Source organism: Amborella trichopoda, chromosome 4 (genome assembly GCF_054954075.1).
Source record: "Amborella trichopoda isolate Santa Cruz 75 chromosome 4, AtrichopodaSantaCruz75HAP2 v2.0, whole genome shotgun sequence".
In the NCBI taxonomy this organism is placed as follows: Eukaryota; Viridiplantae; Streptophyta; class Magnoliopsida; order Amborellales; family Amborellaceae; genus Amborella; species Amborella trichopoda.
Window position 1 is genome coordinate 55,109,751 of NC_142339.1, and position 27,991 is coordinate 55,137,741.

The 27,991-nt window shown below is 38.7% G+C and overlaps 2 protein-coding genes across 11 annotated transcripts; both read right to left on the reverse strand.

Annotated features, from left to right (window-relative positions):
* Window positions 1-1,606: 1,606 nt before the first annotated feature.
* Window positions 1,607-27,727, reverse strand: LOC18422134 (Galactose oxidase/kelch repeat superfamily protein). 10 transcript variants are annotated; one of them, XR_016054901.1, is made up of 4 exons: window positions 27,576-27,727; window positions 25,102-27,277; window positions 24,512-24,716; window positions 1,607-1,843 (listed from the first exon to the last, which is right to left on the reverse strand). XR_016054901.1 is itself a non-coding variant. In XM_088865779.1 (4 exons), the coding sequence occupies exon 3, from the start codon at window positions 26,553-26,555 to the stop codon at window positions 25,146-25,148; it is 1,410 nt and encodes a 469-aa protein (XP_088721905.1). In that variant the 5' UTR covers window positions 26,556-26,865; window positions 26,961-27,277; window positions 27,576-27,727; the 3' UTR covers window positions 24,407-24,716; window positions 25,102-25,145. The 10 variants fall into 10 exon arrangements, 9 of the variants coding, with proteins under 9 accessions (XP_088721902.1, XP_088721904.1, XP_020520337.1 ...); XM_088865779.1 differs by lacking the exon at window positions 1,607-1,843 and having other exon boundaries at window positions 24,407-24,716; window positions 25,102-26,865; window positions 26,961-27,277; XM_088865780.1 differs by lacking the exon at window positions 1,607-1,843 and having other exon boundaries at window positions 24,407-24,782; window positions 25,102-26,865; window positions 26,961-27,277.
* On the reverse strand, window positions 2,854-5,229 carry LOC18422131 (structural constituent of ribosome). Its single transcript, XM_006826954.3, has one exon. The coding sequence runs from the start codon at window positions 4,771-4,773 to the stop codon at window positions 3,346-3,348; it is 1,428 nt and encodes a 475-aa protein (XP_006827017.1). The 5' UTR covers window positions 4,774-5,229; the 3' UTR covers window positions 2,854-3,345.
* Window positions 27,728-27,991: the final 264 nt, after the last annotated feature.

Here is a 27,991-nt window from a genome sequence, read left to right on the forward strand (position 1 = left end):
ATTTTTTTAAATACTCAATTGGTCACCAAAACTAGCTGAAACCAAAACCTGGTAATAGTCGGTTATGATCTAACTAAGCGGTTATCGGTTAGAACGGACTATTTTTCCAACAATGGATAACACCCATTACCATTAAATTAGTATGGTCGAGTAATTAAATGTTGGGACCTGGTTTCTCTGAGTTTTCTTAGTCCTAGGATTTATATTTATATGTAGGACCTAATTCTTTTTTTTAGAGGATTTTGGATTTAATGTTTCGGATTAATTAAATGTATTTTAAAATTAAAATATAATAATTTTATGAGGAAAATATCTTTTTACGAGAGTTTAATGAAAAAAATATCTACACCATCAATTTAAACTTTATTTTTGAGGGACCACCCATTTGGGCCCGTACAACAATTTTCCATATTAGAAGGTGAATTTTGTTTTCTCTTTAAGAAAAGGAAAAAGTTTATATAAGGTTGCAACCTTATAATGTAGGGCTACAGATGCACCTCAAAAATCCATCGAAAAAGGTAGTTTTAATGTTGAAAAACCCTTTGATCGATCATCTTGACATCGAGATGTATGAACATAAAAAATAAAAGGATTTTAAGATTTTCATATGTTTATAGATCTACTTGATTTTAATCATTTTTAAAATTTAAAATTTTATAATTAGATATAAAAATAAATTTTGAGATAATCCTAAAAACATTTTACATCAAAACTATACACCATGATAAAATTTGAAGGCGCATCCATACGCCAACTGCACCCTTAAGAAAAGACTAGTCCCCGTAGCCCAGGCCCCGAAATGGAGAACGGAATGTGCTCCCGCACAGCAGGACGAATATAAATTTTACGCCTATTCTAAATAATTTCCTTCTTTGGTGAGCTATCGAAACTGCGCGAAAGGCACTTTTTGGGAGGACTTGAACAAGATCATTTTTCTTCTTTTTTTTTTTTTTTTTTTAAGAAACATCATTTCTCGTTCTACTCATTTAGGTATGAGAAATAGCCCAGCTTGGTCTAATTACAAGATGCCACATAATGACAAAGAAAAAAAAAAAGGGAGAGAGGAAAAAAAATATTGATTTTTTTTTTTATAAATAGATGAATTTTTATGTATCTACAAATATATAATTTATGGACGTAGGGATATCTAATCAAGTGAATAGACTCAACAACAATATCATGCATTAATTAGAGTTTGTCCAATATAGCTTGCACCACCCATAATTGAACGGACCTAATTTTAGGAACGTGGCTCTTTTTTGGCTACGTTAAACAAAATGATGGGTCCCCTACATATGGGTAAAAAAAAGGTCCCTTGCTTAGTGGTACGACAGAAGACATTTTGTTTTACCAGTGAAGTAGACAACAAGAACTTATTCCTCATCAGTCACTGGGAGAGCCATTCCTTTCATGTGAGGCAGAGAACTGGAACTTATTCCTATTTACTTAAAAAGAATCCAATTTTCCTTTTTATTATTTTTCGCAGGGTGGAGAAACAAAAATACCTCTAACTAATGGTGTGTACAAGTTCTGTGAAAACATTTTTTTCTTTTTGTCTGTATTTTTTTTTTCATTTTATACGTTACTAATAATGGGGATAGCCAACTTTTATTAGCTGAGAAAAAGTTTTGACGATGATGATGACATTAACAATGGGAATAAAAGGTCTAATATCATGTTTAAGCATCAGTCCCCGTAACCAACCAATGCCCCAACCTCATCTCTCTCTAGAAACACATTTAACAACCAAAAGTTCCAGCTTTGTGACCTCGTTGTAGATCATGGTTCAAGTACACAGCAAGCAAACGGTCTGTGTCTCATCCAAAGGTACCGCATACTTTTCCTTCATGTAAAAGAAAAAAAAACATAGAATCGATTAATAGAATAGCCCTTCAGCAAATTTTCGTTCTTTTTTTTTTTTGAACATTACTAGTACAATTATGTATAGAAAAGAAAAAAACTAACAACTCTATCTAAGAAAGAAAGCTAGCCGGGTCAGGACGGAACCTGCGAATTTTTTCTTTGTAAAGCCGCTCTACTTTTTTAGTGAACATCAGTCTATGAAGTCTCCAATATGGAGTGAATGTTCTTTTGAAGGATTGTATATTATCAGACCATTTTTTTTAGGTTAAAATCATTTTTAACCAATGAATGTGAAATTCAATGTATTCAAGTGTCTCACAACATTTAAATTTTTTTATTTGGGACTTTTGCTCAATCAATGAGCATCAAGACTAAGGGATTATAAATTAGTACTGCGACCCCCATCAACTTTGAACCGGCGATTTTTAAAACACTTTGGCTATTTCCCTATTCCATGTGATCAATTGGGTTTAATACAATTTCTTGAGACTGCCCGAGCCAGCAATATGTATTTCATGATACTATTTGGAGTCATGTAGCATCCTAGCCATTCCCCAATGCTGGGGTGCAAAGGTTGTTTTAAAAAAAAGGAGGCCGGTGACCCAGATCGTTTATCTAAAAAATTGATCCGATCAAACCTGAATCAACCAATAAAAAAATAAAAAATTAGATAAACAAAATATATGGATTGTTCGGTCAAAAAACCAACCAATTCCTCATATTTTGAGGGAACATGACTAGCCCCTCGGGCTCCTATTCTGAATCGGGCGGTTTTTATCCGCATCAATATTGGACGGCTGAGGGGTATTGCCGGAAAACACAATGACAGCATGGTAACGTTTTCGTAATATTTTCGAATATGTAGGCGAAGGTTGTATAAATATCCTGAAGTTTTGGACGCGTACCAAAAGGGGTTATTTTAAAGAGGGGCAAAAGGGTCAAACCCACCACCACCTGTCAGTCCCAATCATACAGGAGACAGTTAGCAAATCCGTGAATGGCATGCTAGCCAGAAGTGCAATTTGCATTCATAGAGAGAGAAAGAAGAGAGAGAGAGAGATTCAAAAGGAGAAAAAACCCTAGAAATCAAAACATTGACCAAAACACTATTGATGGCCCCTCCATTCCTATTTCTATCTAAAACAATATAGAAGTACAAAAAAATTTTGCACCCTTCTCGAGTAGACTCGGAAAATATACTAATTCTAAACCGAGTAGTTCTAAACAGACTCGGAAAAAGAGAGAGAATACATGATGATCGTCAAAAAAAAAAAAAAAAAATTCTCGACTGATTAAAGTCGAGAGAGAAATAATGACAGATCTAAATGTGAATAGGAAAGTCTAGTTTTGAATAGAGTTGAGAGAAAGTTAAGAGTAGTTGTGAATAGAGTTGAGAGAGAGTCACGAGAACTCTTTAACTGTAAAAAACTAAACATGCACGAGTGAAGGATGCCATGCATGTTTGAGAGAGACATTAGCAACTCAACTATGAACAGGCCTAATGGTGAATGGGGGCATATAAAAGAGTGATTCCAATCTCCTCGAAGCAAAACAACTTCCCCCGCTGCTTCCTATAGCCGTCAATGGCAATTCCGGCGACGGAGATGTCATCGACGACGACAATGCCGATATCAACGACGATGATGATGAGGACGATGGTGATGATGTTATCGACGATGATGATGGTGTTGACGTAGACGATGGCAGTAACGCCGTTACATGGTGATTCTGATTCATATCAACACCCGGTTGCTCGTCCTTCGCCCCTTCTCCACCCCTGGATTCAACCTCCAACTTAGAGAGAGAAAATGTACATGATGACACCGAAGCCGTGGCTTTCGACAACGACGACGGCAATGGCGAAGAAGGCGTGGCTGATTTTGGCGAGTTAGATTCAAACTGAAGCAACTCTGCCTCTCTATCTATCTCATCGCTTTCTCTCTCTATCTCATCATCATCAACCATGGCAGGTGATGGTGATGGAGATGAAGTGCGAGGGCTCAAACCAGAGTCGAGACTGGGCTCGAGCCCGGGCTTGTCGGGGTCGAGCTGGACGAGCCGGAGAGTGAGCCTACCATCTGATCGATTGGCCTTAAAGTATTCATGGTGCTTGACCTTGATTTCTTGGATTACTAAGCGACCGTCGTTTTTGTAGAAGCGTTTCAAGACCCATGGAGTATGGCATGGCTGGTTACCTGTGCGGGCAAGAGAGGGAATTGGGGGAGGGAAATGGTGGTCTTCTCGTGCTCGCCTCCTCCGCCTGAGACCTCCGCCAGAACTGCATTGCCCCATGCCATTCTCTCTCCTCTCTTTCCCCCTCCAATCCATGGCATCCTCTTCATCTGCCGGAGCATTGGCATTGTAAGAGATGGAGTCTCTCTCTTTCCTGTTTATCTCTGTCTTCTCTTTCTCCCTCCTCCGAACCTCTCTGTTTTCGTTCTCTATCCTCTGTCCAACCTCGCCATCGTTCCAATATTCGATGGCCCCATTCTCTCTCTTCCCGAGAGAATTACCCAGCATGCGTTCTTTCTCTCTCTTATCTTTCTCTCTCCTCTCTCTACCCTCCTCGTTTCCTTCATCCATGGATCCATCCGCTCTCCTCCCACGAGGAAAACCCAATATGGAGCCACCCAACATGCTATCTTTCTCTCCCAACTCCATCTCTCTCTTATCTTTCTCTCTCCTCTCTCTAACCTCTCTATTTACAGAGCATCGAATCCATGAAAGGCTCCTGTTGAGGTCGAAATTCATAGCCCCTGCTCGAACGACCCTGTTCTGAGCCAGGTCTTTGAGGCCAGCCTCTGCTGCTAAATCTGGAGGTGGGTTTGGTGGTTCTTTTGGAGGGGATTTTAGCCCAAATAAGAGAGATCTCAAGGACCTGGTTTTGGGTTGGTTTGGTGGCCACTCCATGCTTATTTTGTTTTGTAGAGAGAAAAAGAGGAAGGGATAAAGATTAGAGAGAGAGGGGGGGAGGGGCTAAGGATGAGGTGCGCTAAACCAGGTGGAGGGGGGCGGGGTCAAATTTTGGAGGAGGTTCGCCAAATTTAGAGGTGGAGAGATAAATGAAGCAAAGCGGGGAGGGGTGGAGTTAATTGTGGGGGCGCATGTCGCTCTGGCAAAGCAACGGCCAGAACATTCGAGGTAAGAAAATAAAACAAAACAAATTTATATGAGATTTTTAGAGAGAGAGAAGAGGCGCGGCTTAGAGAGAGAGAGATATATATGTGCTAATGCGTGTCTCCGTGTGCGCGCGTGTTAGAGAGAGAGAGAGATAGACCAGGAAGGGGGATTTAAAATCGTGAGAGAAGGGAGACATATATGAGAGAATAAATTTACCTAGAAAAGAGAGATCCTACACAGAAATGGACTGACTTCCGGGCGTGGCGTGCTATTCGGTATTCATTTTCGAAAAATCCAACTGCCCTCCCAAAACAGCCGTAAATCGGCCCATTCAAATCACCTAATCAAACAAGCCCGGCCCGTCTAAAAATTTATTTAAAAAATACAAAAAATGGCAAATGTATATTTAAATTTTGATTAGGCGGGCCATGTTGAAAAATAGTTAAATTTTTTAAAAAATTTGATCTTTGCCCAAGGGTATCTTAAAATTTTTTTTAAAAAAGATGAAAAAAATGTAAAAATAAGTATTCATCTTAAAAAAATACATTACAAATAAATCTTTTACTTTTTTGAGATTTTATAATTTTGTCAATTTTTTTTAAATACCCGACCAGACCATCAAAACTTACTAAAATCAAATCAACCAATGCCCGGTTCCAATTTGACCCGCCGGTTCTTAGTTTACAAACACCAGTATTGATAGAGAGAGAGAAAGAGTTTTAGAAAGAGAAAATTTCTAGAGAGAGAATATCCAGGGAAATGGGCAAATGGGGTGTGCGTAGAGAGAGATTCTCTTGTGTATCGAGAAGGGGGACGAAATGGCAGTGCCAGCTATATTCTTATGCCCTTTCTAAAACCGTGACATCATGCGCCAGTGCAAGAGCCTAGTTTCTGATCGAAAACCGTGGGGTATATAAATAAAGCCAAAGGATTTTCTATTCCTTCAGGACTATACTGTTTATTTTTCCCTCTAGTTAAATCTCAAAATTAATTTTTGGACCACAATAAAAATATTCCCTAATACCCTTGAAAATTAATGTCTCAATATTGAATAGATACCTTTCAAAATTTAGAGGGCAAGATCTAAGTGTTAGAAAATTAAAATTTCAAAAAACAATTATTAGAGAATAATCATCTAGTAATTCTTAACTGTAATCAAAATCTCAAATTGAAAAAATATCATAACAAATAATCTTGGTCATAGACTATGCTCCCAAGTATATGTGCACATAAAACCATCTATAAATCACAAAAAAAAAAAAAAAAAAAAAAAAAAAGGGAAATGTGATACATTTGTGTGCCTAAAGGGTGTGGTTTGTACAAAGCAAGATCCTAAACAATCAAAGGCGTACCTATAAATAGTGTTGAAAGACATTGTTTCAGTACTAGAAAATCTTTGTGATGGCCGAAAGTTTTATTTTTATATTTAATTATAAAACTTAAAACTCAAAAAATATTGTCGATCAGGCAAATCAATGAACGCTTGAAAATCTTGAAAATTAACAGTCCAAAAAATACATACATGATGCACTATCCAGTATTTGAAATCCATTTTTTCTTATGTTCATACATCTGAGATCGAGATTTGTGGACCTTTGATATTTATATTTCTTTGATTTGCGGAAATTCCTAACTTGGTAATATTTAGAATGTCTTCAATTTCAAATTAATACGAAGAAATAAATCGTTTACGTGTCCAATGCGAGAGTTATACATGGAAATTGGCCAAAAATGGTACAGCCAATCAGTTCATAATGAAAAGAAAAATCAATCTTTTTTTACCCTTTTTTTTTAAACGTTTTTCCAAGTAAAAAACCATCACAAGGCTAAATACCCAACCACTAAGAAGTAAAATATGCAAAAATCTGTATATAAAAAAAAAATCAGAAACAAACCAAATACCAAGATTTACATGAAAAATCCTTCAAAGAAAGAAAAAACAGATGAAATCTACTATGCAAAAACATAATTATAATAATTCTTCCTAAATTAACTTGAAGATTAGGAAAAAAAAATATAAGAAAAAAAAATAGGGTTACCTCCGTGGGATCTATTACATTTTCCCACTTTCACCGGAGAAAGTAAGCTTCAATTATGTGGAAATCCCCAAACCTTTTGAGATTTTTGGAAGAAAAACCCTCTCAATTTTTTGTGCACATCAAGAAACCCTAGACTTTTGGCCCACTTCTCTTTAAACAAAATTCTTTTTTATAAGAAAACCTAATTATTAATTTCTAAGGATAAGGGTCATAAAACAGTCGAGGACACAAGAGGAAAACTTTGGATTCGGAAACTTTCCTCATTTCTCAAAAGGGCAAGCTTTCTATGCTTCTCCTACGGCATAGAAGTTTTATCCTCCCCTTTATCCAACCATCCATTGTGAATGGAGGGTTAAGATTGCCCCAATCACAATGTCACGTCTCTACACTATTTTATTTTTAATTTTTTTTCTATAAACTATTTTGACACCAAATTTTGAACGTCAATTCCTCTATTAAACTCGCACTAGCGAGTAAATAAAAAAAAAATATTTCAATAAAATTAAATGACCAAAATAGCCCTGAAAGTTTCAAAGGTTATTTTGGTCATTATATGTTATCGAAAAATTATTTTTAATATTTTTTATAGGTGTGACCCAATGAGAAGATGACACGTACCAAATTTCATATTCTTACAATTTGTATAAAAAAATTAAAAATAAAATATTTTGAGACGTCGGGTCTAAAGATCAAATGGTGAGTGGCTCTCTTGATCAAAATTGGACGGCTGGATGGTAGGGGAGGATAGAACTTCTATGTTGTAGGGGAAGCATAGAAACCTTTCCCTTCTCAAAAATCGTCCACGAGGCATTTATCTCTACGAAAATATAGCTTTGTAGCTCATTAGTGGTAGGCAAAATTGTTTTTTATATTAAATTTCAAAAAATAAAAGACATCAAACAGCCGACGATGCAGACGAAATCTCAACGTTCGAAGCCACTACTTGGGGCGAGTACTCAGCCTGAGTCCGATCCGAGTACTGAGCCTAAGTATGAGTAACTCGACCCTAGTAGGGCCGAGCATTATAGCAACAAAAAAAGGTTAAAATAATTAAAAAATACAAAAAAGAATTAAGAAAAGTAAAATCAAGTAAAACATATCAAAATGAAGTTAAAAAGTAATTAAAAAAAAAAAACAAAGTTTAAAAATTAACTTCTAACTGAGGTCTCTTCGAAATAATCGAAAAAATGGGGAAAATATAAAAAACAAGCATTTATGAACAAAACACTTTTCAATCTTTATCAAAATGATGAGAAAATGTAAAAAATAATATATATATATATATATATATATATATATATATATATATATATATATATATATATATGTGTGTGTGTGTGTGTGTGTGTGTATATTCTTTATTTATTGAGATTTTTATGATTTTTTAATATTTTTTAGTGGGAGACCCAACTCGGGGAAACTCAAGCTCGCCATTAGCCAAGGTGTCGAGTCCGAGTACCGAGTATTCGGGACTCTGACCGAGTACTCAAATAATGCAAAATATTTGGCCGTCATCCCGATATTCTGATTAGTCTTTTTTTTATTTTTACAATGTTCAGAAGCTTTTATTGATAAATTGCAGTAAGAGCATGAAATTACAATATTGGAATTAAGGGAACAAAAATAAAAAAAGAAGAAAAGAAAAACACGCAAGAACATGAAATTACAATGTTGAAATTAGGGGAACAAAAATAGAAAATGAGGAAAGAAAAACGCGGAGCTTAGCTAAGCAGTCAGCAGCATCATTTGTCTCTCGACAAGCATGAAAAAATGAAACCCTATGGAAGACGTGAACGGACCAAGGGTAGAAGACATGAAGGGACCAAGGGATTATTTGCTCTTGATTACACCATTTGATAACATTGAGAGAGAGTCCTTCAATTAGAATAATGCCTTGAAAATCTCTGCTACCAATTATTTGTAGGCCCTGAAGAAGAGAAACCATCTCGGCCTGGTTAACCGTGGTAGAACCACATGGCCTAGCATAAGAGAAGATAGTGATACCCTCATGATCTCTAAGAAGACCACATACTCCAGCTTACCAAAGATTTCCCAAAAGAACTTTCATCAAAATTTAATTTATAAGCATCTTCAAGAGGAGGGGTCACAGTGAAAGATCGGCAGTATTTTGGAACATAAGACAAAGGCAGAGCTTTAAATTAACAAAGATATTTGCCCTTGAAATTCCTCTCCCATAAACAGTAATAGAGAACCAATCCCATGAAGTCTGCAAAATTTTATCTTTAATGCTTACACGATCCAAATATCTCCTTTCAAAAGTGGGTTTGTTGGACCAGATCTGTCATAAAATAGCACTTCTAAAGATTTTGGACAAAGATGGGAAGTTGAGATGATTAATAACTGAAATAAGATCTAATGGCATGATAAAAATGATACCCAAAAGACTGAAAGTCCACTTCCAAATATCATCTGCAAAGGAGCAATACAAAAAATGTGGCAACGATTTTCTTCATGTTGCACACTCTAAACACATATTAGGAATGATTTTTCCCCACTTTCAAAGTTTGTCTATAGCAAGATATTTATGCTATTTCCATATTGCAAAAAGATAGTCATTGGACCGCTTATATGATCATAGTAGTCGATAGGTAACATAAAAGACCCGATCACTTTCATTTTCCCATATAATTTTGTCTTCATCTATAGGTGAGATATAAGCATCCTGAACTATAGATAATAAATTTTGAAATTGTGAAATGACTTGGTCCGACATTCTGTTGTAGCTACGGAGGCACCCAAAAGTGAGCAAAAGCATAAGTCTGAAATTTTTGCCGCCGAAGAGCTAACTCTTGCAAAGAAATATGGAAAGAGAACGTATAGCGACTGATCCCCATACCACTTAGTAAACCAGAATAAAATCTTGCTACCATTACGAATAAGCCAACGAGAGTTACCGAGCACCACATTTTTGCAATTATAAATTCCCTTCCAGATTGGTAAAGAAAATTTACCTCCTCCCTTTTTTAATCAAATGAGTAAAAGGTTCAAAATCATACTTTGCAGGTAAGACATCTTTCCATAGCTGACTGGGGTCTTGAATGATTTTCCACCACCACTTAGAGAGAAGAGCTCAATTCATATATTTAAGCTTTCGAATTCCCAAGCCACCCATTGTCATTGGAGTGCAAATTTTATCCCATGCTACCAAATGGAATTTTCTATAGGTCATCATTAAAAAAAACCCCATATGAAGTTGCGCATAAACCTTTCAATGATTCTAATAACATCGCTCGGCATTTATAGAATGGACATGAGATAAATGGGTAGATTTGCATAGGTGGATTTGACAAGGGTAATACAACCTCCTAAGGAAAGAGTCATGGACTTCCAGAGATCCAGCTTAACTTGGTACCGTTGTATTAAAAGGTCCTACCAGACCTAGGAATCCGCAAATATATAAACCCCTAAATATTTGAGAGCGAAATAGTTAATTCTACAACCGAGAATAAGAGCCAAAGAATGAAGCAAATCACTGGCACACGAAACTTCAACCGTAAAGGTTTTATGGAAATTCACTTTGAGACCCAGGGCTAGTTGGCAGAACAAGACGAAAACACTGAGATTTTTAATCATGACTGGATCTGCATCACAAAAGATCAAAATATCGTCAGCATATTGTAAATGTGAAATAAAATACCTATTGGTCCCAGCTTGGAACCCCTCCAATCTTTCTTTCCTCACTATACTTTTAAACATCGTGCTGAACCCTTCTGTCATCAAGGAAAAAAGGAAAGGGGAAAGATGGCCACCATGTCTAACACCCCTAGAAGCTTTGAAAAAACCTTTGGAACAACTATTAATTAGGATAGAAAAGTGAGCCAAAGAAAGAAACCCAAAATCCAAGAAATCCACTTGGTGTTGAAACCCATACACTTCATAATATCTTGAAAGACTTGCCATTCAACCCTGTAAAAGGCTTTTTTTGTATCTAACTTGATAACAACCCCAACTTTCCCTTTAAGAGATCTAGAGTAAAAGCATTCTTGTGCAATCAAAATACTATATGAGATCATTCTGTCATGAATAAGGGCAGACTGTTCACCCGAAACCAAAAAAGGGATGACCACTTTGAGTCTTCTAGCCAAGCCTTTTGCATCAATTTTATATAGGTTCGACGGAAAGCTAATGGGCCTAATCTCTCATATGTCAGCAATGATATCCTTTTTAGGAATAAGAGAAATATATGTGGAATTAATGCTTTTGATAATCTTACCACTGCACATAAATTCCTTTACTATAGAAAAGAGATCTGATTTAAGCAATCCCCAAAAACATTGAAAGAAAGCCAAAGGGAAATCATCTGGTCTGGGTGCCTTATCACTTGCTAGCCCAAAAACAGTTTTTCTCACCTCTTCTTTAAAAACCTCCGTCTCTAGGATCTGCCAAATCAGGGGATAACATTTTGAATGGAACCCTGTCCAAGGTAACCCCAAGATTATACTCACAAGAGAAAGCCTTAAAAAAATGATTGATGATAGCATTTTCTTTACCCAGAGAATCTCCCTCAACAACTCGAGGCATACGTAGTGTGTAATGTCATTTTGCCTCTTGCGAGCCTCTTGCGAGAGTTAGTTATACCATGAAAGAATTTTGTGCTATGGTCACTCTCCTTGAGCCATTTAACTCTAGACCTTTGCCTCCAATAGATTTCCTCTAATTGTAGAAAATCATGTAATTGATTTAACAAAATATTCTTATTAGCCAATAATTCTATAGAGAACTATTATTGCTCTTGAATATGGTTTTCCAACATCTCAAGATCCATAACAGTATTATCAATTCTTTACTTAATCTGGTGTCTGGTAGATTTCTTCCAGGCAATGAGTTTATGCTTGAGCAAATTAAGTTTCCTATATAGCCGATACCCCGTACTTCCCAAAATAACGCAGTTACCCCACGTTTGTTTGATTATATCAACAACATCAGGCTCTTCAAGCCAACCAATTTCAAACCAAAACGGCCTCAGACCAGCAATTACTTCATCAGAATGAAGACACAATGGCAGGTGATCTGAAGAGAACTTTGATAAAGCTTTAATCTTAACAAGAAGAAAGACTTTCTCCCATTCGACAGAAACCAAGACTTTGTCCAGCTTGGAAAGAATTAACTAATTGACATTATTGTTTGACCAAGTGAAATGTGCCCCAAAAACAGAAAATCCGAGGTAAATTCATTGAACATGTGCATATGTGAAGTAAAGCGAATCGATGATGAAATTTCATCTGGAAACAGTTGAAATCCCCCCCAATACAAACAGGCAACCCAAAAGACATAGAGATATTGAAAATTCCATCCAAAAAAACAGGCTTAAGAGCAAAATTATTAAGCCTATATACATTAACTAGCACCTAAAGAAAATTTCTAAGAGGCCCTTCAAAAGTAATAGCAATACATCTATCAGTTTTAAAAACGTTACAGCACAGAAGAATTGTAGGGTCCCATAAAAACCATGAATCACCAGAACTACCTTGAGCATCAATCCCCTCAAAACAAACAGAACCATTACCCCATATTTTCTTAGCATCCAAGAAAGATGGACTAGAATATTTAGTTTCTTGTAAGAGTAAAGCAAAATGATGGAATTTAGTAACTAAGAAAAGAACCTCTTTTCGCCTGCATTCTTCTCCAAGAAAGTCCACGAGGCATTTTTCTCAATGTAAGTACAGCTTTGCAGCTCATCAGGATCAGTGTTTAAAAGATTGTTGACTAACTCGGGATCGGTCACTGGCCGATCCTGATCTGACCCGATTCCAATGGACATAAATGCAAGACTTTTTTTTGTGGCAATTTTGATAAATTTCCATCTCTAAAAAAAATGGGTAAAATATAAAATTAAATTCCAAAATACCCAAAAAAAGCAAACATGGTCTTGAGTTGAAATATTAAACTATTTTATAATATTATATCATATTATATATTATATATCGATTGAATATCAGGATCATCAGATTTATTTAAATGTTGCAAAATTCATTCAAAAAATGAGAAATATAGAATAATAAACTTTTAAAAATGATAATTCTGAATAATTGATTTTGATTTAGTTGAGGAATAGAGAGGATAATTTCATCTAAAGCTAAAGACAATAGATGGACAAAAGAACCAGCTTGATATCAACTAAGAATCATAAAAATCAAGAACTAGATTGATATCCTGTAGAATTTTTTCATTAAATTCATCTAAAGCTAAAGATAATAGATAAACAAAAAAACCAGATTGAAATAAATTAAAAATCATAAAAATCAAGAACTATATTGATATCCTGTAGAACTTTTTGTTTCTTATTTCATAAAATTAGGGTATATCAAGTTCTCCATAAATATTGCATTGTAGCTGCATTCAATCACTCTCTTATTAAAATATATATATCTTTCTTATTAAAAAATATAGCTTTTCTTTTTTTTTTAGTAAAGATCTCAAAAAAAAAATTGAAGATATTTTGATATAGACGTCTTTTTCTCCCTAAAGATAGAAATGTGACCTAAATCCACCCTTAAATATTCCTACACCAATTCTCATTAATCTATTTTTAGTAAAGATCTCAAAAAAAAACTTGAAGATTTTTTTATATCGACGTCTTTTTCTACCTAAAGATAGAAATGTGACCTAAATCCACCCTAGAGATATTCCTACACCAATTCTCATTAATCTAAATTCTCATTAATCTAGAAGTGTGCATCCTTTTTTTTACTTGTCTTCGCATCTACATACGCTAACGCACATGCACCCAACAAACCATAGCTCGAAAGCAAAGCTAACTACAACTTGAAAGCAAAAAGCATGGCAAACTCGAAAGCAAAGCTAACTACAACTTGAAAGCAAGCTCGAAAGCAAAAAACAATGGCAAGCACCAAAGCCATTGCGCTAATGCGTATCTGCTTGGTTGTCTTGCGCTCGTAGTTTTCTTCACGTCAAGTCTATGGCAAAAAGGCGCGCACCACAGTGCCATCACCATTTCAACCCCAACCCTTCGTACCTATCGCAGGTAGCTGCCATACCTCTCGCTTGGGTATCATTACTCTAGGAAATTACAATGGAATCTTTACTTATCAAGTTTATTTCCTAAAATCAGAGCGTAGTAAGTTCTCTATAAAAATCTCATTCCCTCAGTTTCTTTCCTCAGTTCACATCTCAATTCACAAAATCGAACCGATATGATTAACCAGACATGGGCCCGAAAGTGGCTTAACCAACCTAACTGGTAAATCAGCTGATTCAACCCTTCCAACCAAACAAATCCCAAATAGTCAAAAAAGTGTTTAAAAAAAAAAAAAATACAAAAAAAAAATCTACAAATATATGAAAAGCATATAAAGACGGATTAAAACAAAACACATTCAAATGAAATTAAAAATTAATGAAAAAATCGATTTTAACGAATCGATTTTTGAGTTAAAGTGAGTATTAATGACAAAAACAATTTTCATTTTTACCATAATGTAAAGAGTATTAAAAGTAAATTGCAAACCAAATTCCTTACTTTTAAGAATTTATATAAGTTTTTTTTTTTAATTACCGGTCGATCACCAAAACCGTCCAAACCAAAACCGGCCAATAGGCGGTTAGTGGTTAGATCTCCTGGTTTTCTAACAATGATTCAATCTCTCTCTTATAGAAAACATATATTTTTTATTTTTTAAATTGAAACGTATATATATATTTTAGATTCACCCAACAAAAACTGACCTAAGCCCCTGTTTCAGTGTGATTTTGAAAACCAGAGAGATGGCACAAACAGCAGTGACCGTTCTCCTTGATTGGAGAAGTACGGAAGCCGTCTAGGTTGCACAAAGACATCCATCCACTCAAGGCGGTGCTCGTCTGTATTCGTCCCTCATTGATTGCTGCAGAGAGAAGAAAGATGACGACTGTTTTGTAAAAGACTTGAGTGAACGGACTGATCGTTGTGGTGCATAATGCACAGGACGTCCTTAAACAACTTCATAGTTAAAAAGCACCATTTTCTCTCATAATTCACCATTGTTGTTTTGGAGTGTGAGTGAGACAAGTTCGCAGAGATGTTGTTCTGTGGGCTATAGTAGTTAGAGGCCTTTGGATATCAAATTAAACCGATTGAAATTAAGGGTGGAAGAAGATCAGGCGCAACTTGTTCGACATAGGAATGCCACAAGGAAGATGCTGTAGTCGGAATGAACAAAGACATCGACTCTTTGATGAGAAGGTTATTGAATTAAGGTTTGGAACTCAAGGTGATTTCCGCGGTGGGGGAGGATGGAGAAAGGAAAACTGAACTCACAAGGTACGTCTACAAGCACCAAGCAATTAAGAACAACTTTGATATTCATTCTTGGGTGGCAGTGACAGCTTTGCTCAAACAAGTGAGGCTCTTGAAAGATTTGCTGAAAAGTTTCTACAGATGGATTAGAGAAAACTCCAACCACAGACACTATGGACGAGGGTGAAGTTCCTCTTGGTATTTAGATGAATATATGGCGAGATGATCTTTGGAATATGGTGATAGATGCATTGCCCCACTGCAATAATCGAAGCAGGATTGTTTTGACTACCTGGCATGTGGGTATGGCTCTGAGAAATGCCTACATGCATAAACTTCAATGCCTTCAGCAGGAGGAGGCATGGTCCCTATTTTGTAAGAAGGCATTGGGAGAAAGAGCTTGGGCAGTTTCCGGTGTTACCAGCCTCGCCCACACCGGTTCCTTCCACCTTGGACTCAGCAGGATCTTCTTTATCAGTGGACACTATGGGGGATCCTCTCTCCCCCCCCTTAGTGGACTGCGATTACATCAATGGAATCGATGCGGCCCAAGGACAGATCAAGGACGCCATGAAAGTTATGGGCTTCCCACAAACCGGACCCGATGGACCTTTTCTTGAATTCTTCAAGGCCAACCTGCAGTCACGAGTTTGGGTAAGCAAGAATGGCACCTGTGAGTTAGCCAATTTGGCTTGTAGTATCAACTACAACACACCCTCTTCCTCTAACCTTTCCCTTTACTCCATCCTGCTTAAAGATCACCCCAAAGGTCTTTCGGTCAGGCGGTCCCTTAGGAACTCTCTCCTCTTGCCTTCACCCCCCAATGCTGATACTCTCATGGAATATCCAAGGGCTTGGAATGCCACACAAAAAGCCAGCAGTCAGGGGCCAATGTTTTAGGCTTAAACCCACCATTTTGGCTCTTACTGAGACGAAACTCCCTAAACCTACCCTGATTCAGGTTCGACAAGTCTGGGGACACAGACCTTGCCAATGGATCGCATTCCCAGTAGAAGGGGCCTAAGGAGAATATTGGTTATTTGGGACCCCACAGCACACTCCCTGCAGTCTCACCTCGTCTCTAGATACTATGTGACCATCCTACTCTCTAGGATACCTGATGGTTTGCCTTGGAAATTTTCTGCGGTCTACGGGCCCAATTCGGATGCCGACAGACCTCTTCTGTGGGAAGAACTCAACCAGGTTGCCAATTTGCCCCACCCTATCTGGTGTATAGGTGGGAACTTCAAGGTAACAAGGTGGTCCCATCCCTATCTGGTAATGACAACCTTCTCCGACTTCATTGCCCTGAACAACCTTCTCCGACTTCATTGCCCTGAACAACCTGCTTGACCTTCCCTGTCTAGGAGCTCAGTTCACCTGCTCTAACCACTCCTCCAACCCTACCCTCTCTAAGCTTGACTGCTTCCTGATCTATATAGACTGGGACTCTACCTTTCCTGGGACTCACTCTTTGGCTCTCCCTAAACCCACTTCCGACCATTGTCCCATGCTTCTAGACTCCAAGCCGACCAAGACTAGACCTAAACCTTCCAAGTTCGAGTTGGCATGGTTAGAAGAACCGTCCCTTCTCAACCTATTTCCGGTATGGCGGACATCTCTCTCCAACATGGTTGATGGTTGGGCAGGCTTCAAACTTCAACGCAAGTTGCAATTATTGAAGACTCACCTAAAATCTTGGAGTAAGGGCCTACCAGGGTATTTAGGGCCACAAAAAACTTCTACACTGCAAGCCATCAAAACCCTAGACTCGTTAGAAGAATCCAGACCCCTAACGAGCCTGGAATTCACTCACAGAGATGAACTTAAGCTCCAATACCAAGCGATCCTAAAAAAGAGGAAATCTTCTGATATCAGAGATCCAGGATTAAGTGGTTAATGGCCGGGGATCTCAACACGGGCTTTTTTCATAAGACTGCCAATTGCAGGTGCAGAGACAACACCATCGCACACCTTAGGTAGGTGAAAACCTTCTGGACTAACCCCCCGATATTGAGCAAGCCATCCTTGGCTATTTCCAAAATCTCTTCTCTGTCCCCCCTATTTCTCGGCCCCCCATGGGGGACATCGAGTTTCTTGTTCTACCTCCAGATTTGGTTAGAGACCATTCTCAAAACCTGAAATCTTAGCTGCCATTTCTGACCTCGACTCTGACAGGACCCCTGGACCCAATGGCTACCCAATTGCACCTTTCAAATTGTTTTGGGGATCTTTGAGAAAAGACTTTCTCAAACTGTTTGATGAATTCTTCTCACAAGGTATCATCAATGGGGCCCAGAATGCCATTTTCATTACACTTATACCCAAGATTGAAGGGGCAACCCAACTGAAAGATTTCCTTCCTATAAGTTTGGTGAATTCCACTTACAAAATCCTTGCCAAAGTCCTCACCTATCACCTAAAAGAGGTTCTCCCTTTAGTCATTTCTACTTCCCAAAGTGCTTTTACTAAAGACCGTCAAATCTTGGATGGGGCACTTGTGGCCCATGAATGTATTCATTTCAGACATCTGGCCAAAGCCCCTAGTATCATGGTTAAGTTGGACTGGGAGAAGGCCTACGACCACATAGACTGGGACATCCTTGAAGAAACTGAGTCCAGGATGGGTATCGATACAAAATGGACAGCGTAGATGAGGGCGAGTTACTCACATCCCCACTTCTCTATCCTCATAAATGGTAACCCCCAAAGGATATTTCCCTTCTACCAGAGGCTCCAGTCAGGGAGATCCCCTATATCCCTTCCTATTTGCATTGCGGCTGAGGTCTTCAGCGGTCAATCTGCAGGATGTTGATGGTTGGACGCTTGCATGGTTTCATGGTGGGAAACCGGGCCCCCACGGTTTCTCACCTCCAGTACGCAGATGATACATTGGTATTCTGCAACACCACAACAGAAGAAACACACAATCTCTTCCTGTTTCTCAGGTGCTTCGAATTCGCAACTGGCTTCAAAGTCAACTTTGACAAAATCAAGATGATGGGGGTTAATGTTGTTGATTCAACTACCCTATCCAATTTTGCTGAGAGATGGGGTTTGTGAGGCTGAAGCCCTGCCATCTAAATACCTAGGACTGCCACTCTGCTTAGGCAAACCAAATTTGAGATTGTGATCTCACATCATAGACAAAGTGGACCATAGACTCGCAGGATGGAAAGGTTGCTTTCTCTCTTTGGAAGGAAGGTTAACTCTGATTAAAGCTACTCTGGCTAACATACCGGTCTACCAAATGTCCATCTTTCGCATGCATGTGGCAGTCAGCTCCAGAATCAAACAGTTAATGAGAAGATTTTTCTAGTCTAGAGACAGAGCCAACAACAAATTTCACTTGCTTGGGCCAAACTTTGCCAATCTAGGCAAAGGGGAGGGCTAGGGATCAAGAACCTTAGAACTCATAATGTGGCCCTCCTCGGTAAGTGGTGCTCGCGCATAACGAACCTTAGGAATCAGCTGTGGAAAGATATACTCAAGCACAAATACCATCTCTCCAATACACCGTGGCTACCTAACTGTAGGACCAACCATAGATCCTCTGGTATTTGGTGGTCAATCTGTTCAGCTTTCCACGCTTTCAAATACCGAATCAGATTCCATCTGAGATCGGTAAACCGTATCCTCTCCTGGCAAGATTGGTGGTCAGGCCACAGTCCTCTCAAGGATAGGTTCCCTGACCTCTATTCTCTGGCTCGAGATCAAGGGGCCACCATAGCGGATGAAATGCTCTTGGCAAGGTCTTCTCGCTCGTGGAACCCAGTATTCAGGAGAGCTCTTAACGAACCTAAGATAGAGAGTTTCACAAATTTAGCAACACAACTTCATGCCTGCTTCTTATCAACCACAGGTCCCAATCGTATCATTTGGGCACCAGCACCCTCTGGCCTCTTCACGGTATCCTCTTTCTTTCGAAGCCTTTCTCTGCCTCCAACTTTTCCTTTAACACCTACGGCTAAAGTTGCTCAAGCCTAGAACTCCTTCGCCCCACCCAAAATCCAGATCTTCATGTGGCTAGCTCTCTCTCAGAGAGTGCTAACTATATATCAATTGCAGAGAAGGGGTATCCCTATCCCTAATCGATGTGTCATGTGCCAAGCAGCTGAGGATACAAACAATCACCTACTGCTACAATGTCCCATTGTTACCGACAGAGGAAACATCCATTCTTTCGGCCATCAAACCTTATCCTAGGCCTAAGGCAGGGATACTACTCTGGAAATCCTCAGTGGCAGCTTCTTTATGGGCCCTATGGATCGAGCGCAACAACATAACGTTCCGGGGAGAGTACTCCCCTTGGAACAAAGTTTTTTACAAGCTCAAGTCCACCATTATCCTCTGGGCAACCAACCACCGCTATTTCAAAGGGATTCCAGCCTCGGCGTTTAGCCACGAATGGAGCAACGTCCTCCAAGTCCATCAACTGCATTTGACCAAGACTACCATGGGGAAGTACCCCACCAGTGGGACAGCTCAAACTGAATTTCGATAGCTGCTCTATCGAGAACCCTGCCCGTCTAGAGTAGGAGCCATTCTTAGAGACCACTTCGCCTCTACACTGGCCACCGTTTCCAAACATATCGGCCACACCAACTCTATTGAAGCCGAAGCCCTAGCGTTGTCGAAAGGCCTTAAGCTCATACAACCCTTCCACCTACATTCTCTAGCGGTGGAAGGTGACTCCAAGAATACCATTTCTTGGGCTTAGAGACTTTTTTCCAAGAATACCATTTCTTGGGCTCAGAGACTTTCTTGCTCTCCCCCCCCCCCCCCCCCCCCTGGTTCCTGGCACAATTGTTTAACGAGATCGATCACCTTTGCAAGAATATGTTCGTCGTGTTGATGCATACATGGAGGGAAGGAAACCAGGAAGTTGATTTGCTTGCCAAAGAAGCAGCAACGATGGCAGACAACTGACGATTTTTTGGGCTTTTGGTTTTTTGGACTGTTTCTATTTTTTGACCTTCGGATCGACCTATTTTATTTGGTTGCTACCCTTTTGTAACCTTCTTAAAAAGGACTCGGTCCTACCTTTTTATTCTGTTTTCTCTTGAGAGTCCTCCTTTGTGGATCGCCAAGCCCTTTTGTACTCCTCTCTCTTCTTTATTATTAAAGGTTAAATTTATCCAATATATATATATATATATATATATATATATATATATATATATCCCCAGAATTGGATACAATAGGGAGACATATTGTGACGTCTTATGGGATTTAACCCTTCGCAATCTTGGTCATTATTGGCAATCTCGGTGATGGATCTAACTGAAATGGGTGAAAGCGTTAAAGCAGCTGAATTGGGAAGTGGCCGATGATCCCAACTTTGAGATAAGATGGGGCTTATTGACAGAGTTATAGGAGTTTGCCTTATTTCCTCCAGCCGCTTTTCTTGTATTCTTGCTTATTTCCTCAGAACTACAGGATTGAAAGAGATGTGTTGATTAGGCTATGGATTGCAGCGGGGTTCATAGAGAAATGCAAGGGGATCTTAAAGGAAGAGGTGGCAGAAGATACCTCAGGTTGGCCAGTATCGAACCTGATTCAAGTGTTGCTTGCTCATCCCAATGGACAAGTTCAAGAATGCTGTGCCCATGATTCACTACAGCAACTTGTTCTCTTTCTCCTATATAATGAGAAATTTGGGACAGCTCTGACTAGAGGAAACACCGAACTGCCTGATAAAATTCATCGTGTATCAATTCATGAGTACCATCAGAACAATGTATTACTCACATGTAACTTGCACATGCATACCCTTCTCAGTTTTGACGTCGACAGCTTACCCACTTTCCTGCCTTATGTTTCATCAAATTTCACAATGTTAAGAGTCCTAGATTTGGAAGGTCTCAATGTCAAAAAGTTGCCCAATAAAATAGGAAACCTGATCCTTCTGAGGTATCTAAGTTTGAGGAACACGGCCATTCAAGAGTGTCCTAAATCATTGCAAATTCTCCATGGCCTGGAAATATTAGATGCTAGAAGGAGTTCTCTAGAATCTCTGCCCCATGAAATCTCAAGTCTGAAACATCTGACCCATCTGCTAGTTGGTAAAGAAGCTTGGGACTCACAAATGGATATACTGACTCAATTGCTTAAACCAGAGGGAAATCCCAACACCAACACTGAACAATGTCTTTATCAATATCAGTGTGGGAGAATTAAGATTTCTCCATACATTAAAGCATATAAGAGAACATGGAAATGTTGTCAAGAGAGATAGGAGAGTTAATCCATCTCAAGAACCTATCCCTCCAGTTTGTGAACATGGACATTGTGGAGGAGTTATGGGCATCCATCCATAAGATGACAGACCTTCAAAGCTTGGATATGGTTTCCATGGATTATGAAGCTCCCATACCCATAGAAGTAATATCTTGCAGCCCACCACACCCTATTCCTCATCTACATATAAATGCAGTTTTGGAGAGGCTACCACAATGGTTGTGCTCCCAGGAGAGCATCAGACAGTTACACTTGATTTCTTATTTGTTAACTGAAGATCCACTTGAAGCCTTACAATATTTGCCCAATTTGGTGGAGCTTGTGCTTTATAGGACATGCAATGGAAGGAAAATAGGAGATGAGGGTACAAGAGGGTTTCCAAAACTCATGAAACTCACTCTCTCCTACTTGGATGAATTGGAATGGTTGGGCGGGTCAGAGGGGATTTATGCAATATCTGCAAATTCTTAGTGTCGTTGGCTTAAATGTTGAACTCTTTAGATGATCGTTGCAGTCAAATGTCTTAATATTGAAAATGTGTCAGAGGAGTTCCTCTTGAAGTTGAGACTGAATGAGGGAGAAGACCATTACAAAGTCAAACACATAGCAAATATTAGAGTGGGATGTATTGTTTAGGGAATATCTAAAACGATGCTTGAAAGTAGAATGGCGCTTTGAGGGCTTAACATTAAAATAGGATGCGAATTCCTAATCCAGGCTTTAGGTAAAAATGAAATTCAAAAATTGCTATCTTGGACATGTACTAACCAGGCTTTTCGTTCACGACTACGACCTTCATCCATTCTGAACCTAGATCTATGCTACAAATAGCTGAATTTGAGGAAGTGGGGTTGGGTGCAAAAGCGGAGGAGACCCAAGTGGAGAAAGAGCTTGGGTGGTGGTATTGTTTGAGATGGGTCTCCCTCTCTCTCAGGATTCTCTTGGAAGCCAAATGGTGCACAAAATATATACAAGGTTCGGACATACTCATGAGAAAAGAAATTTAGACAATACATGGTTCGGATATGTTCTCTTTTAGTTCTGATGATAAAAAGTAATTTCATTGGTGCTCGCCCTCGTTAGCATACATAATATAAAGTTAAATAAAAATACAGTAAGAACAGGTTTTATCAGTATTTATGCAAGCCAGGAGATCAATAAACAATTTTTTAAAGGTATTTGAACATTTTATAAGGCCTTTCCATGTTTAGAATTAAAATGTTCTTAAACATTTTATACGGCCTTTCTATGTTTAGAATTAAAATATTCACAAAGAGACAAAATAGATGTTGAAAACAAGCTTTTTATACAATATACAATATATTAAAATAGAAATAAAGTTAAAAACCAACAAAAACAAGGAGCAAAACATAACCACATGATGCAGGAAAATAAAGAAAAGAGGAAAAAACAATTCAATTAACCATCAAAATAGGTCACATTTAAGTGGGCCTGACTTTCCTTGTACAAAAAAGAGACCCCAAAACCCTAGATAGGGCCCAGTGTTATAGTTCGCACCCCGTTTCACGGTTCACACCCCAAAAAGTATTAAAAACCGTAACACCCGAGGCCTTTTTATTACATTATAACAGAAAAAGACCAAAACTGCCCCCACTTAAACCATTACAAAAATATTGGAAATCACTAATAGACAGTAAAAACAGCAAAAAACTAAAAATAAACTCCTCCAACAGTCGACCTTCCCTTCTTGGATATCCTTGCGACCTTGGGATGTAGATCATCATAAAACGGGTCATCAAAGGATGGATTGATTGGGTCAAAAGGCCCATGAGAACTATCTTGACCAGTCGAAAGACCGTCTAGTGCACTGCTTACTCTCACATCAGTCAAAGCAATGACCGCAATACCATTGCAACCATCTACATCATTCAGGAGTACAAACTCGTAGACAGCTGATGGGCCACACTTCCATTGGTTACAATACTGTTCATTCTTTAGCCACATGGGCTTAGCCTCTCAGAATTATCATTCCAAAGCAAGGTCCTTTAAGTTATCTATGACAGGTTTGATTTTTCTATTTATGCCATTTGTGACGGGTTTCTTCAAATCACAAAAAAGTACCCTACCAAGGTTCAAGGAATTCAATGAGTTGCTCTGAATTACACGCCATCCATGTTAAGTAGAAAACAGGTACCTATCCTGAAAATAACTTGGAAACTAAAGTATTAACAAAGGAAAATTGTTTCATGCGGGCTGGACCGAATGACCACAAATGCGGTCCAAAACGCGTAAAGCATCCATCTTAACGATGGACTCAAGTAGGTGTTCCATCTAAACACAATGGAAACTAACGGTCCAAATGTCTTCTTACTAGAATTATTATTTCTAGTTTTTCAGATTTACTTATTTGTTCATATTCATGATCTCCATGTTAGATTACATGTCCTTAAAAATTAAGCCCAAAAATCCATCTCAAAAATAGATTTATCAATAGACCTGCATTTCTACATATATGGGCTTGACGGCATAGAAACCGGGTCCACTAACAAAATAATACATGGGATCTGGTGTCAAATATAGTATCCTTTTCACATGCTTTAAAAGTCTAAGATTCTTTTCCTTGGTTTGGGAAGAAACTACCTAAGTTGCATTTTGTTTTCCCAAAAGATATTATGCTCCCACGGGAGTATACTGTCAATTTACTCCCTCAGATACACGGGACTATACTGTCAATTTACTCCCTCGGATAAAATCCATGCGAGATTAATTTTAGGACCCCAAATTCTGGGAATGTAACCTCCTCAGCCCATAGATTGACCTCAATAAAAGAAATTTCCTAATTGCACCCTCTATGCACTTGGAAAAGATAATGTCTCAAGATTGAATAGAGACCGTCCAATTTTTAGAGGGTGCGATCTAAGTATTAGAAAGTTAAAAGTGCAAATTTCTCTTTTGAGAATAATTATCTAGTAATTCTTAGGTGGTACCCAAAATTAAAGATTGAAAAAACCTCCCAAATAGGTTTTCTGACCTGGGGAGTAGATGTACACAATGCTCTGCTCATTTATTTTTTGCATGTCATATTGTTACGATGTAGCTTCGGTTATTGAAGTAGATGAGCCCATCATTCACTGTGAATACAAACAATTTCAGCCATCCATTCTTCACCTGTTGATGACCTAATGTGTAACTTGCTACATTTACTCAGTCATGAAGATAAAACCATGGCCAATTTTCTGCATAGAAAGCCAAGGAAGACCGGTTCTATAACCATATTCATGAAAACCGTCCAAACCATAAATCTGTTCAAGAAGCATAAATAGGCATGATAGGGATTAAAAAAGCAACTGTACATTGATATAATCAAGAAGCTACAATAGAAAAAAAATGTTGGGCCATGACAGCCCCTGAAATTGTCTTAATGAAAATTGTTTTCTGCAGACTAAAAGACTAAGAGCCCCTTAACACTAAATAAAAGATACTACGATAGATTCTGACACAAAATGGACCTCTAAGCAATAACACTAGCACTCACAAAGAACATATTGAAATATTACAGGACATTTGGGCACTATATAAGAAAGCAATTAATAAAAACCCAGAAGATACAGAGAGACTGACCTTTTTTTCTCAGAACATACACTCTCTGACCTCTCGAATTATGGTCAGATGTTAAGAATTTGGCAGCTGACAAGTTCAGCATTGCCAAAACTTCTACTGGCTATTGTCTTCCAATCATTTGATTCAGTTCCTTTCACTTGATCCCCATCACAAGATGAGCTCGAAGAGGTGGAAGAGGAAGTCGAAGCAATCACGGCCTTATCTTTTCGCAACTCAGCTTGCAATATCACAATGTTGTTCTCAATGTCTTTTGTAATAACATGAAGCTTACCCAAAAATCCAGCTAGAAGATAAGGAGACTCAGAGTCTGTAAAATCAAGAATTGGGACCTTTCCCAAAACAACCTTCCAAATATCATCCTGGTGATCATATACTTTAATCTTCCCACTATCTAATGAACTAGAAGGATCCAAAGAATACAACTCCCCATCCACTACCACACTCAACTTTGTACCAGCTTGCCTCGCAGGCCACCCCTCTCCCATACCAGCCGGCATCTCAAACCATGTATTCGTCACTGGATCATAGATCTCACCACCCACATCGACAAAGAAAGGCCATGAATATAAGCTTTGAGGGACATATAACTTTCCCCTATATGAGGTCATACCGGTGGCAATTGGCTTCAACATGTCAATTAAAAAGGCAGTAGGTAAATCCTGAGCTCTTGAGAATGGCATGCTAGGCACTTGGGTCCACAACCCAAGTTCAGGGTCATATGCTTCAGCTGATTGTAATGGAGTTAAACCACCCCGACCCCGGCTTACACCTCCAACAACATAAAGCTTATTATTAAGCAATCCAATCTTACAATAAGCCCTTCCAACCATCATGGGTGCCACCTCGCTCCATGAATTGGAACATGGATCATATTTCCATACACATCTCATTGCCGAAGCCCTGGAAAACCCTCCCAAGACATATAAGCAACCCCCAACAACCCCAACTGCACACCCACAAAAGGGCATTCGATCTAATGAATCCCCACAACCCAACCAACCCTTTATGAATCCCATCATGTTCCATACTCGTAACCCAGCCACCGACTTCTTGGATTCATCTTCATACGTAACAACAGGCATAGGAGGCAACCTTTGCCATATACCTGATAGTGGGTCTAAGGCATGCCATGAGAGCTTATCTTCTTCAACCTTTGTTAGAACGTATAACCATTCTTCAGTCGTGCCAAGTTCTTTCCTGAGTTGAAAGATTTCATGGTTCATGACTGTGGCTTTCCAACTACGAGAAACCAGTTTCATGGTTGGGTAGCAAACCCTAGGCATCCTTGCAAGTATTTGAATTGATATCTCATCAGGGAGGCTTGGGATCAATCTTAAATCTTCATCACCGATACTAGCTGATAGCCGCTGCCTCTTACTGGTATCGACCTGGGAAATGGGATGGTAATCTGTAGCCATGTTCTTGCTTCCTGCAAGGCTAAAAAGTGCCCCCATTTCGGTCCTTGATATTTCTAAGCACCTGAACTTTCCAAAGCCTATGAAATTAGAGTTGTTTTTTCTGTATAAACCTTATTGCACAAGTCCTTTTTTAAAAAGAACAATTTCCTATAACTTGGATTTTTCAAATGAGAAAAAACCCAAATGATATTTATATCAAGGTTACAAAAACCATCAAAACGTTCAATTCCAAACAGAGAAGTTCGGATTCACCACAAGTACAAACCCTGTAATCAATAACTTCCCAGAATGTTGTACCTCAATGAATACCTCCATGGACCAATAATACCGATTATTATCCAAAGCCCTGAAAGTTCGAGATTAACAGCTTGAATGAAACAAAAACTCGATACAATTTGATGACATCAAAGTCAAACAAGTTCCAATTACACTGGTACTTACAATTCCAACAACTGCCAATTCCATAGACTAATGCAGCGTCCACTTATTATACCAAAACGGGTGAATGAACCAATTCCAAATAAACGCCAACATCACAAATAGAACACCCATATCAAACAACTGCTGAAGCGATCAAACCAGCATCCAAAAGCTCACACCAGAACCTCAGAAATGCTACAATCAAATCCCAACCATCAATCCCCAAAACAACCAGTAACACCTCAATCTATCACTGCTGCACTCAATGAATATTAAAAAGGCAGGAATGTCCAAATGCAGGCATAATCCAAACCTTAGAGAACCTCCATACCACTCATCTGTTATTAACAAACCCCACAAAAGTTAAACCAGAACTGAAACGCAAAGAAACAAACCCTATAATGGGTCTCTAAGATTCCAAACATTAAACACAAAAATTTACACTAACGAGATAGATTCCAAAAGCTAATCTGATGACGGAAAAAGAAAATTGGACACCAATTTACAGAGATCTATGGCTCAATTATACCTAGCTATTTGCCTTGATCTTGATTATCATATGCAAAAAATAAACAGATAAATGGACAAAGAAGGGGGGAAGAGAGAACAAAATAGAAGGTTCAAAAAGGAACTCACATGGCGCATAATAAACCCTAGTCCAGTCCTTTCAAAGCCCTGATTCAGAGATCTGAAACCCTAATTCAGGGAAGAGAAATGGCTAATAAGTGATTTTGCTCCCTTCTCTTTGGCTTTTGTCAGCAAAGAGTGAAAAACCCGTCTCCTGTTTCAGTTTTTTCCCACCATTTTCCAGCATTTATTTATTGGGGTGATTGCCACGTAGCTGTCATGAACGAACTCCCACGTGTACGTTCCAGATGTGTCCGTAACATTGTTGAAGAAAATCTTGGCGCAAGCGGCTCGGCTGAGCTCGAATATCTAACAGTGACGGGCGTTGCATAAAATAACACAATTTATAACGGATTGTCCCCATCCCTTAGGAATTGAACGTAACGGAGGTGAGGACCGCGCAATCACAGCCAGTTTCAAAATTA